This window comes from Microcebus murinus, chromosome 4 (assembly GCF_040939455.1).
Source record: "Microcebus murinus isolate Inina chromosome 4, M.murinus_Inina_mat1.0, whole genome shotgun sequence".
NCBI classification, from domain to species: Eukaryota; Metazoa; Chordata; class Mammalia; order Primates; family Cheirogaleidae; genus Microcebus; species Microcebus murinus.
Genome location: NC_134107.1, coordinates 10,119,578 through 10,131,526, shown reverse-complemented (window position 1 = coordinate 10,131,526; position 11,949 = coordinate 10,119,578). Strand labels below are relative to the sequence as shown.

General features: G+C 57.2%; 1 protein-coding gene across 7 annotated transcripts in view; it reads right to left on the bottom strand.

Moving 5' to 3' along the window:
• Positions 1–679: 679 nt before the first annotated feature.
• CTTN (cortactin) overlaps positions 680–11,949 on the bottom strand; it is a 32,857-nt gene continuing 21,587 nt past the window's right edge. For all 7 annotated transcript variants that reach the window (XM_012757658.2, XM_012757654.2, XM_012757660.2 and 4 more), the window contains 6 exons: positions 10,147–10,216; positions 8,741–8,889; positions 7,044–7,133; positions 4,827–5,010; positions 3,577–3,648; positions 680–2,192 (listed from right to left, as the gene is read on the bottom strand). In XM_012757658.2, the coding sequence (XP_012613112.1) occupies positions 2,056–2,192; positions 3,577–3,648; positions 4,827–5,010; positions 7,044–7,133; positions 8,741–8,889; positions 10,147–10,216 (702 nt within the window). In that variant the 3' untranslated portion in view covers positions 680–2,055. The remainder of the gene's footprint in view (positions 2,193–3,576; positions 3,649–4,826; positions 5,011–7,043; positions 7,134–8,740; positions 8,890–10,146; positions 10,217–11,949) is intronic.

Below are 11,949 nucleotides of genomic sequence, written 5' to 3'. Positions count from 1 at the left end.
GGGAAACATGCACTAGTTTGCCGTGTCTGTGATTTGCTTCGCTCCCCCATTTCTTTCAGGGATGGTGAGAGGAATTCTTCCTGAAGTTTCAAATTGTTCTACCACACTGTCTGGGAGCTGCCCATGAAAGGCGCACATATCGCCATGGGTACCACGGAGCTGAGTCCAGCCAGGTGGCGGAAGCACGAGGCCCCTCTGCCCCATCTCGGGGGCTCCAAAGACCTGGCCTGTGTTATGGAAGTTGGCCTTCCCGCCACTTCCCCGTCCAGGTGTGAGGTCCCGAGCCCGCCAGCTCTCTGCTCAGTGCCACCGTCCCCCCAGACTTTAACTTGCTGTGCCTCTAAGGAAAATAAGACATTCAGCTACATCACAGCTAGCCCGGGATTTACGGTGAGAACTGTACTTCAGAAATGATTTTTAAGCACCTAATTTCCTATTCTGCTTGGAATTTTTGTCCAAAATATTAATGATCAGAGAGTAAATACATTTTACCTTACAAAACGTGCATTTTAATGAGATGCCTCTTTCAAAGGAGTCTGCAGCTGTCTAGAAGTAAAGCAGAATGCGGGTGGCACGCATGACAGGAGGGTCTGCCCCTCGGGGCCGGGAGAGCGCGGCCCCCATGCGCCATCTTCAGCTGCAGAACAGAGTAACCAAAGACCAAAGCAAACCAAGCAAGTGGATCAAAAAAAAGTTTATTCTGAGTATTTAATTTAAAAAAATCATATCTATGAGGTGTGCTACAGGAATTCAGATACAATAAGTTGCATATAAAACCTGACCTAATTGTGGTAAAGCAAGGATTATGCAGAAATGCACTTCAGGGAAGAAAACACGTGCATTACAATCACTAAATGTCCCGAATACCTGAGACATTTCTACATGATCTTTTGGAAAGACACACTGTCCACCAGACTGTGCATGATCAGATTGGTCCAGCCCCTGATTTCTTGGGAGGGAGATGCGTTTCCCCGGCAGCAAGTGGCCTCAGTGCCCAGGCACAGCAGTGTCAGAACTGCCACGGGGCACCCTGGGTAGGAACACTCACTCATTTGCACTTATTTTTAGCTGTCAATTGATCAACTTTTACAGTAATTGAACATATTTTGGCAAAAACAGCACAACCCCCTCGATGGGAAGGATGTTTCTGGCAGTTTACAACACAGAAGGCACCTGCCTTCCCACAGCTGTGTGGCTAGTTTGCCACACAACGGACACACGCCATCCCAGGCTGCCCAGAGACTGTTCAAGTGACAGTCCAGATATGAGCCTCGTGCCAGCAAGTCAAGCCCAGCACGAGCTGCAACCTCACCAGTAAGGCCCCAGAGCCTGTCGCTGTGGGCCATGGTCTGGAGGTGGCCAAGGGAGGGGTGTGTGAAGACTCAGAGCCACTGCGAGGCAGGGCACAGGCCCCACGGCAGCCCCACTGGGGCCTCGGGTGGTGGGTGGGGTGGAGACAAGGACCAGCCGAGCCACCGCAACGGGAGAGTGGTGGGGTCCCTGGGCTGTCACAGCATGACATGTGCAGGGTTACCTCTCCTCCCTGGCGGGGCACCTCCAGTCTAACTCCCACAGCCCCTGCCCCTTCCTCCAGACACAGGGACCCCAGAGACCCCTCACCCGACAGCCGTTCCTGCCTGACAGCCGCAGACACTGACCTGGAAGAGCTCGTGTCCGTCCTGGGCAATCGCGGCTGCCCACGAGGACACGCGCTACTGAGAACTAAAGGCCCCTGAAGTGGCTGCACGTGACAGTCAATTTGGCAAAAAAGGAAATACCTTAAATGCATAAAAACAATTACCAAAGTCCTCCTAAGGAACATGATTACAATATATTAGCAAATTCTGTGGCATAAACATTTTCAAAAGCATCAGCAAAAGTATTAAATATAAAAGCAATATGTATATTCCCCTCCCCACCATCCAAAAATAAAACAAACCAAAAGAAAAGAAAAGAAAAAGAACCACAAAAACAAAAAACAATCAACCGAGGACCGAGGACCGAGGCCCGAGGCCCAAGGAAGGCCGATGTGTAGGGTGAGATGGCGGGCGCCGCCTACTGCCGCAGCTCCACGTAGTTGGCCGGGAAGAGCCCGTACCTGCCCTTGCACACCCCGCGCCACCAGCCATCGTCGATCATCTCTATGTTGGTAATGATGTCGTCGGGGTCAAAGGAGATCTCGTCGTCGCCCGCTGGGGGAAAAGGGCAAAGAGAAAGGCGCTGACGTGCATGCACCCTGGTCGGCCGGAAGCGTGGCTCCGGCAACAGAGCCAGGCGGTGACAAAGATTCAGCAGAGCTAGTCTAAGAAATCCCTGCCCCGACCTGCACTCACTTCCTCAGGGGCGGTTTCTGCCACAGCAATTCCGCTCCCGCCCACGCCCCCTTCCTGGCAGCAGAGAGGAGGTGGGTGTCCTACCCCCCAAGGACGGCCTGGGTGTGTGTGACGCGGGCGCAGGGACAGCTGGAGAGGCTTTTTATGAGGCCAGGGTCTTGCTCCGTTGCGCATACTGGAGTGCAGTGGCTACATCACAGCACATGGCAACCTCCCAAGTAGGACTACAGGCATGTGCCACCACACCCAGCTGACTATATATATATATATATTTGTAGAGACAGGGTCTCATTATGTCACCTAGGCTGGTCTCAAATTCCTGGGCTCCAGTGGTGCCCCTGCCTCCCAAAGTGCTGGGATTACAGGTGTGCACCACCGCGCACCACCAAGGGTTCTTACAAATACGAAAAGGGGCCACCTAGAGAGAAGCCAAAGGTGACAGGCCAGGATGGGAGGTGGCAGGATGAAGCCACAGCATTTTATAAAGTACACAGGTGCTGAAATGTCCCAGGACCCACAAGTGCGTGAATGAATGCGCATGTGAAAGGGATACAGACGGCAGGGGAAGCTCCTCCAGCCGGGATGGCGTCGGCTGCGTGAGTGAGGAGGGATGTGGCAGGAAGGCCACCATCAGGGTGGCCTCGGCAGTCTAGGAGGACAACAGGATGGTGCATCCTGAGCCACCCACAGACACTCGTCCCCGCGGAGGGTCAGGGGCGACTCTGTGAATCACGAGATGGGCTGGGACAAACGGACAGACAGACGCCATGGAGCCAACGTGAGCCCCAGGGAGAACCATATGCTTCCCTGGCCCTCCTGCCACTAGCGCACAGCCCAGCGCGGGACGTGAGGCCACCCTTCTAAATTGCCAGGGCCTCGAAGGGCAGGAGGAGGGGACTGGCAGGGACAAGACAACTCCGTGGCACCTGTGGGGCGGTGGCCTTGGTCCCGGGCAGTGCAGGCAGGGTCTTTAGGGGCGGAGGAGCAGCCCTGCACCTCTCCGAGGGTTCAGGGAAAGACTACAGATAACAGGGGTGCGTTGTGTGCAGAGGACGGAATCAGGCTGGGAGAGAGAGGGGAGCTCTTGGCACTGCACTTGCAACTTTTCCATAAATAATCCTGAGACTATTCCCACAAAGTACTTCTAAAAATCGTAATAATGCACCAAAAGTCGATTCTCATAAGAGAAGTCCCTAGAAGACGCGCAGGGAGTGTGCGGCAGCCCCGACTCCACGCAGCTCACCGGCCTGGTAGTCATAGAGGGCGATGGCCGTGATGCCCAGGTCGTTCTCGTACTCGTCGTAGGCGTTCTCCTCTGCAAGCAGACAGACGGCCTGAGCGCAGCTCAAGTCCCACCCGTCCACTCGCCCGTCTTAATGTTTTTATAGATGACGCTTGCTAAGACTAGGGGTGGGGGAACCGGTCAGGAAAGAAACTGCAGTGTGGGCCAGCTCTACTCCGAGGCAGCCTCTAGAAACAGGAAAAGGTCTCCAGCTTTCAGGGCAGGTTCCCAGAACTCCAGTGACTATGGTGCCCTGGTGGGTACTGCAGCCATCCTCGCCACATAACTCCTACAGCAGGAGAACTCAGCATCCTTAGGGAGGGCCTTTGTCATGGAAAGTGAGGTGAGAAATCTCATCACCTGAGGAGGAAGGTAAAAGGCCCCGCCCGCCCTGACGCACCTTCTCTGCCCCTCCTACCCACCAGGGACTACGTGTCACTGGCCTGCTCGCCAAAGGACCAGCTTCTCAGTTCAGTGCCGGCCAGACAGTGCAAGGCCTCTTATCACTAAGTGACAAGCTATGAGGCCATGGCCGCATCCGCCTGGGGTCTGGCGGAATAAAGCACAGGCAGAGGACACAGCAGTGAGAGCTGAGAAAGGGGATGAGACCATGGCCCAGCTGGGGGCCAGGCCCTGGCCCTGGCCACCTCCACAGCTCTCCATGGGCTCGAGGACCTCCTCGGGACTTCAGCTGGTGTCCCCTGCTAATCACTGACTCCCAGGTGAGAGATGGTGACTGTGTGGACCAGGACAGAGGCTGCAGGGGAGGGGCCAGGCCCAGCTGGACGTGGTCACAGGTGGCAGGGGTGGTGGGGGCAGCTGCACCCATGGGGACGGGGGTCTCAGAGCCTGAGGACACAAGACTTCAGGCAGTCAACCTGCCTAGCCAGGCAGCTAACCCTCTCTGCTACCCACTTTCACAGCACTCCAAGTGGGACGCAGTGCTTACGTTAAGCCTAAATATATGAAATGAAACCTCATTTTTAAAAATAAAACAAGACCGATTTTAGTGTCTCTCTGCCTGAAATAGCTATAAAACCTTCAAAGCGTATAGAAGACCTTAAAGCCCTCTTGGAGCACCCCGCCAGGGACAGAGGCCCGAGCCGAGGCAGGGCAGGTGAATGAATGGGACACTCTTCACAGGGGACACACAGGCAGCTCAGGATAAACCCCACCCCAGGAAGAGCACTGGAATGTGGGACAACCATTACCTTCTGGGTAGTGGCCAGGGGCCACTGTGCTTTCGTAGACGGCCTCTGGGGCGTAGGCCAGGCCCTGTGGGCTGCCAGCCTCCCGATAGTCGGCGGCCTCCATGCTGTACACAGGCTCCGGCTCCGGCTCCCTCCCGCTCTCAGGGCCTCTGTAGCTCGGCTCTGCCTTGAATGAAACTGCGTCCTGGGGAAGTGGCAAATGGACGTTTCGTGCGGCCCATGCTGGCCTCTACAAAGCAGCAACCACGCTGCCCCCGCTGACAGAAACACACGGACCATCTTCCAGCCCCAGTGAAGACGGAGGAAACAGACATGGGACGAGGAGGCCAACCCACAAGCACACTGAGCATGCTTGGATTTTCAACATGGAAACTCGTGCTCAGAGTCCCAGTGCCATCTCCTCCTGAGGATCCAGACCTCCCGCACAGCCCAACCTTCCCCAGCCCTGGAGTAACGACAGCCCACGCCGCCTAGCAGGAGCCACGCCCCTTCCTGTGCTGTGGCCTGTGGCCGAGAGTCTCTTGGGTTAGATTTGGCACTTTCTTTTTTCAGATCGCTGAGGCCATCAGCCTTCCTGCCCTGAACTGCCCACCCCACCCCTGACGGCAGCTTTTCCATGTCATCCCAGCCCTGCCTGAGCAGCCAAGCCTGCAGACGGTATCTGTTCGGGCCAAACCCTCTGTGCAAAGAGCTGCATTCAAGTGCAAAGGTTCTCTAGAAATAAACACCTCTCCACTTACACCCCGGTAACTTCTGAGCCCTGAGGACATTCTGATCTGCCTGCCCATCTCCAACAGGGCTGGCATCCATGTTCTCACCAGGGGCTATGGGAAGGACCCTCCAAGGGTTAGAGAAAGCACAGCAGACAGCCCAGATCTGCACACATGGGGCTCCTACAAGAGGCAGCGGCCAAGAGCTGGCTGTCTATGGGTGTAACCAGGCAGGAAGAGCTGCTGCAAGTCCATGCAGAGTGCCGCCACCCCCACGGCAGGCACTGGGGACCGCAGCAGGGTTAACAGCAGGCAGCAATAGGGTCAGAGCATCCCTTGGGTAAGATGGCCCCGGCTGCAGAGGGGAGAGGCTGTAGGCCAAGTCACAGTGTGGCAGCCCAGGCTGAGCTGCGACCTTCCAACATCAGCATCCCCATCACGTGGGCCCCTCCTACCCACCAGGGACTACGTGTCACTGGCCTGCTCGCCAAAGGACCAGCTTCTCAGTTCAGTGCCGGCCAGACAGTGCAAGGCCTCTTATCACTAAGTGACAAGCTATGAGGCCATGGCCGCATCCGCCTGGGGTCTGGCGGAATAAAGCACAGGCAGAGGACACAGCAGTGAGAGCTGAGAAAGGGGATGAGACCATGGCCCAGCTGGGGGCCAGGCCCTGGCCCTGGCCACCTCCACAGCTCTCCATGGGCTCGAGGACCTCCTCGGGACTTCAGCTGGTGTCCCCTGCTAATCACTGACTCCCAGGTGAGAGATGGTGACTGTGTGGACCAGGACAGAGGCTGCAGGGGAGGGGCCAGGCCCAGCTGGACGTGGTCACAGGTGGCAGGGGTGGTGGGGGCAGCTGCACCCATGGGGAGGGGGGTCTCAGAGCCTGAGGACACTAGACTTCAGGCAGTCAGTTTAGTCACTCAGGTATGAGGAAAGAACACTGGGGACACATGTGAGGGAGTCACTGCACACCAATGACCACACTGAGAAGGGCCAGGCGGCATCTGGAGAACACTCCTTCAGGAGGTGGGGAGGGAGGAGTGGGGTGAAGAGCAGCAGCCGTGGGAGTGGGACCGCGTCGGGGCAGCATCCTGCCACCCAGGGAGGACGGGATTTCCAGAAGGGAACGTGGCCAGCATCCAACAAGGCGGAAAGCAAGTGAGAGGCAGACCAACCGTTCTCATGAGGTGGTAGCAGGTGGCCTCACAGGGACCGTGTGAGAGGCAGCCAGACGGCAGCGGATGAGGAAGGACAGTGGCGGGGGGCTTGGTCCAGGGCCACGGAGGGGGGAGGGTGGCACGTGGCCTGAAGGACTACCCCTCGGACAGCGCTGAGGAGAGCCCCTGCCCTGGAGACACTGGCGGCCACCCCTCTCCCAGGCACAGAACGGAGTGGAGAGGCCATAGCCTCCCCCTCTGCACGGCCCAGCAAGGCTTCTGCTACGTGAAGGAAACCTGTCTTGGACTAGTCGGAGACTCACGGGAGACCAGATGGAGACACCCACCTCATAGACAGGGCTCGGAGGCCGCCTCTCCTCGGCCGGCTGGGGGGCAGGGGACGCAGGTGGCGTGTGCGCTTTGGCTCGGGCTTGCTCCTGGCAGTGAAAACAAATGGCTGTCAAGACACCACCACGCTGCTCGGCAGCGACAAGAGTCCCGCTGAGTTGGGGAAGCCTCGGGCCCCAGCTCTGGAGACCCTCCGCGGTGAAGGAGCAGAGACACCGAGCACCAAGGCTGAGCACCCAGGGGACCTGAGGGCGGGTGCAGTCAGCCAACAGCCTCAAGGAAGAGGACTATGGTGGCTCACTGCGTTGCTGCTGCCACCACAGGCCCGAGGGACGGGTGGCAGAGTGTGGTCAGGAATGCACCAGTGCAGTCACCGAGCTGTGATGCTGAGCCCCAGCAGTACCTGATCTGCGTGGTGGAGATGACTCTGGGCCTTAAGCTGATGCTGCCACGGGCTGAGACATTTAGGACCTCTAAAAAGGGTGCATATGTTTTGTATGTGGGATGAACATGAATTGGGGGGGCCATCCAAGGGTGGACTGTGGTAGGCAGAATAGTGGCCTCCAAAGCTGCAGATCCTGTGAACACGTGGCCTTCCACGGCCAAAGGGACCACAGACATGATAAGGCGAAAGATTCTGAGATGGGGGATTCCTGGACTGTCTGGGTGGACCCGATGTGACTCTAGGTCGTGGTAAGGGGGAGGAGTGAGAGAGGCAGGGCAGACATGCTGAGAGAGTGGAGGCTGGAGGGGCGCGGGGAGGGGCCACAAGAGCCCCCAGAACAAACACAACCCTGCCGGCATCAGTTAGGACGTCCACCTCCGGACCTGTGAGGGAACCCATGTGTGGTTTCAAGCCACCACGTCTGTGATTTACCAGAGCAGCAACAAGAAACACACACTGACAGCCTGCTGCCACCACAGAGGAAGCGGAGGCCCACAAGAGGTGAGGCGGCATGCCCAGCGCCACACAGCTGGGCAGGCAGAAGCAGGGTCTGAGCCCCATCCGGCCATCACAAACGCTCCCACTGCTCCCTCTGCAGCAGGCCAAGACTGGGACGGCCACAGCGGCGTCAGTCTTGTTAAAAAGAACACTGCAAGGGCTGGAGACCCCAGCACACTTCTTGGCATCTGTGCCCATCCCTGACCTGCACATCCACCAAAACCGTCGTAAATCCCCACTCGCCAGGAACACCCACGGTACCAGCGTGTCCCATGTGTGCCCCTAGAGGAGCAGGACCCGGGCTGGGCAGGAGAAGCTCGGGTGTCCGGACACCCGGGCCCACCAGCCACAGTGCAGAGGCCCCTGGCTGCGGGATTACACGCGGCAGCTTCACCAGCACAGCTGTATCGCATGGGTTAGATTCCCCGCCCACACCCAGCGAGGCACAAGGAAATGCCTTCCCAGTGGCCAGCCACCCAGACGGGGGCAAGCACACATGGATGCATGCCGGTGTCCCCCAGTGACAGTCATGAACAGGGCAGTGCAGCGGGCCGTCACCAGGGGCTGGATCGACCAGGCCAGAGACCATATGTACAGCTCCTAACTTGCAGGAGAGCCTCAAATGGGAGCTAAACACACTCCCCAGTGAAAACCTTCTGACCTGCCCAGGAAAGAGTAAGCGCAGCCCCAGAGCCCCCACCCCCTTGGCGCAGGTCTGCGGTCGAGAGCACGGTGGGGACCCTCCTCACGCACCTCCAGCTTCCTACGGGCCTCTTCCTGCTCCTGCCTCTCCTTAGCCATCCGCTGGGCTCGCTCGGCTTCTGCCTTCCGTCTGTCCTCCTGTTCTTTCTCCTTAGCGAGGTTTTCAAAGTTCGCCCTGATGTTACTGGTTTTGCTGGTCACTACAGAGGGAGGAGAGAGGACACCTGGCCTCAGAACACCTAGAACCCACCCCAGTCGCCCCCACTGAGAAGGGAAAGCTTCTCTAAGCTACTGCTCAGTCCGCCACCCAGAGCCAGCCCTCTGTGCCTATCACGGTGTGCTACATGCTTGGTAGGACAGAGAATTATTATAAAACTTGAATCTAGAAAACATTCATTCATTCATTCATTTAGAAACAGGGTCTTGCTCTATCGCCCAGGAATACAGCAGTGCCATCACAGCTCACTACAACCTTAAACTCCTAGACTCAGGCGATCCTCCCGCCTCAGCCTCCCGAGGAGCTGGGACCATAGGTGTGAGATTCTCAGATACAAGAATTCAGCCATCTATTCAAGAGATTTATAAAAGGTAAAATATCCCCACTCTCCTGTTATTTAGAAAAATGTAGTCATTTTTTCATTAAGTGTCATGTATACACTTTTCTTATTTTTCAAATAAATTAATTTAAAATTTTCCTCTAATGTCTACTACAGTAGATATCAACAAATACAACCGACATCAACAAAAGCTCTCCGAGGCCCTCACTAATTTTTGCGTGTGTCAGTGTCCTGGGCCCACGAGCCCTGAGCCTCTCGGATCAGGGCACCCACGGCACAGAGGCTCTCAGCTTCCTATTGTGAATTTAGCATTTGCTATCATGTTTCATGTTTTCCCCAACTAAACGATTCTCTCTTCAGGGCGAGGCCCACATCTGATTGCACTGTGAGCCTAGCAGACAACCGAAAGGAAGGATTTCGAGCTGCCTGGTCAACGGCCCACGAGTGTGAAGCAGAGCAGACGTCTCCTGTTGTCTGTGCACAGATGTCACAACACCTTCCTCCGGTCGTGGCCATGGCTGCTTGGCTCAGGGAGCAGTGGGTGTGCCCGAGCTGCTCCCAGAGCCCTGTCATCGGCAGTGCAGGCGTGCACTTAGCCCTCTCTGACTTGAGAAGTGCCTTCCAAACAGACCCCACTGAAACAGCCCCACAGTGCTGTGCCTGCAGATGTCCCTTCACCTCTCCAGGAGCAAAGAGCATCTTCGTCAAAAGGATTGTCAATTTCTTTCCCCAAAATATGCAGCAACCACCACGCTCTCCAGGAACGCCCCGTCTGCTCCTGGCTCCCTTTCACAAACTATCCCTTTCCCCTCGGCACTTTCCTGTGCAGAAAAACCACACAGCGTGGACTTTCTTCCTGGGAAAACCACGCAGTGCTTCTGGGGGTCTGCTAAGACTCACCAGCTTCAACAGGCACTGTCTTCTGGTAAGCAGGGGACACCTTGGCGACATCCTCAAAGGTCGACGCGTTCTACGGAGACAGGAGAAGGAATCAGGAAGGCACTTTTCTCTTTCCGTCATGGCCCCCCGTGGCTCCTACCTGACGCAATGCTTAGGCCTCCCGGATCTTCCACGAGACCCAACCAGACAGCCCAGCACACTCAGCTCCACCTCTCCACTCCGCAAAGCAACTGAGGCATGACAAACATTACCACACACACCTGCTGGTGACCATGAGTGAGCGCGAAAATAAAAACCACCCCTCTCTCTCTCCATCTGCTCCATCAACAAATCCGTCCTGAGTACTTCCTTAAGCCTTCCAACTCCCTCGCCACCAAGAGAGGCCTTGAAACTTAGCGCCTGGAAGGACACTCGGGACACACGTGGGCCTCTGTTGGACTGATCCTCCGCTTCCCAGCAAGCACGGTCATACCTGCTTGCTGTGCAGGGCCATGGCCTGACACGTACCGGCCGATGCAGGCGCAGACCAGCAGGGGCCTTAGAAACCGACAGCTGTCCTCAGTTGCATCCTACATCTCATTACTTCTGACCGCAACATTTAGGGCTCAAAAACTGCAGCAGTCCCACCACCCAGGCCCCTCCTGACCAGGACGGTCTGCCCAGAGGCTCACCCGCCTCTCAGGCCTTCTCTGCTCCGACCCTGCCGCCTTCCCTCTACCCGCACCAGCCCTCTGCACAGCTAGCACCTATGTCCCTGTCGGGCCACGTCCAGGCCCTTGAGTTGCTCACACCCATCCGAAGGCAAGGCCACCGGCCTCTCCGATCCTGCACCTGCCAGCACACCCCTGCAGGGACCGCTGCAGGGGACTGGCCTCACAGCATGGATGGAGGCAGACCACAACAAATAGCAAACCTCCTCCCAACACCGAAGGTGGCCCCTCACACACTTCCTTCCCTGTCTTTGTGAGGTCAGCGGTCACTGTCATTACCATCAACTCTGACCACAGACACCCACGATATAGACACTTCCTCAACTTCTGGCCACAAAGTCATAACCTCTGACTCACCCACAGTTAGCTCCTTCCCTCCACCCGTTCCAGGCCACCTCCCTGAGCCCTTTCCCCCGTGCTGGATCACTTTACCCAGTCTCCTCTGACCATCTGATCACTAGCATCATGGGGGTGCAGACCCGGAGCCCCCCACTCTGCACGCTCTCCCTGCTGTCCCAGTTCCGTCTACGTGCTGGCCATATGCAGACTCACCCAAGTCCCTCCTCCTAAGTTCCCACCTCGCCAGCTGCCCCATGTCCACCTCAGGTCACCCTCACTCCTCCCTCCCCTACTCCCCTCGAAGCCTAACACCAAGCCCTGTCACTCTGCACCTGGGTACCTCTGGCATCTGATCTTCTCTCCTCACAACTATATCCGGGCCAGGCCATCCCCACGATCCAGTCTGCTCACTGGCCGGGGGCTCCCGCTAGTGTCCCCTGCCCGCTGACCCCTTCCAGGGCCGCTCACATCCATCACCTCATGCAGCGCAAAGCCTTCCATGCTCTGTGGGGCTCTCCAAGAGACCACTGAGCCCCTCACCCCTTACTGAGCTCTGCAGCTTGGGCCTTCTTCAGAATCTGTCCTAACTGGGTCCCCACCCACCCCTCAGGACTGAGTCAGGCTATCACTCCCCCACACTCCTCAGCCCAGCTTCCTGCCCTCCTCTGAGCCCCCAAGACCCACATCAGGAGCCCTGGCCACGGGGAGAGTCCACTGGGCAACACTGTCTACGAGGTCAGCAGAGAGCCCAATG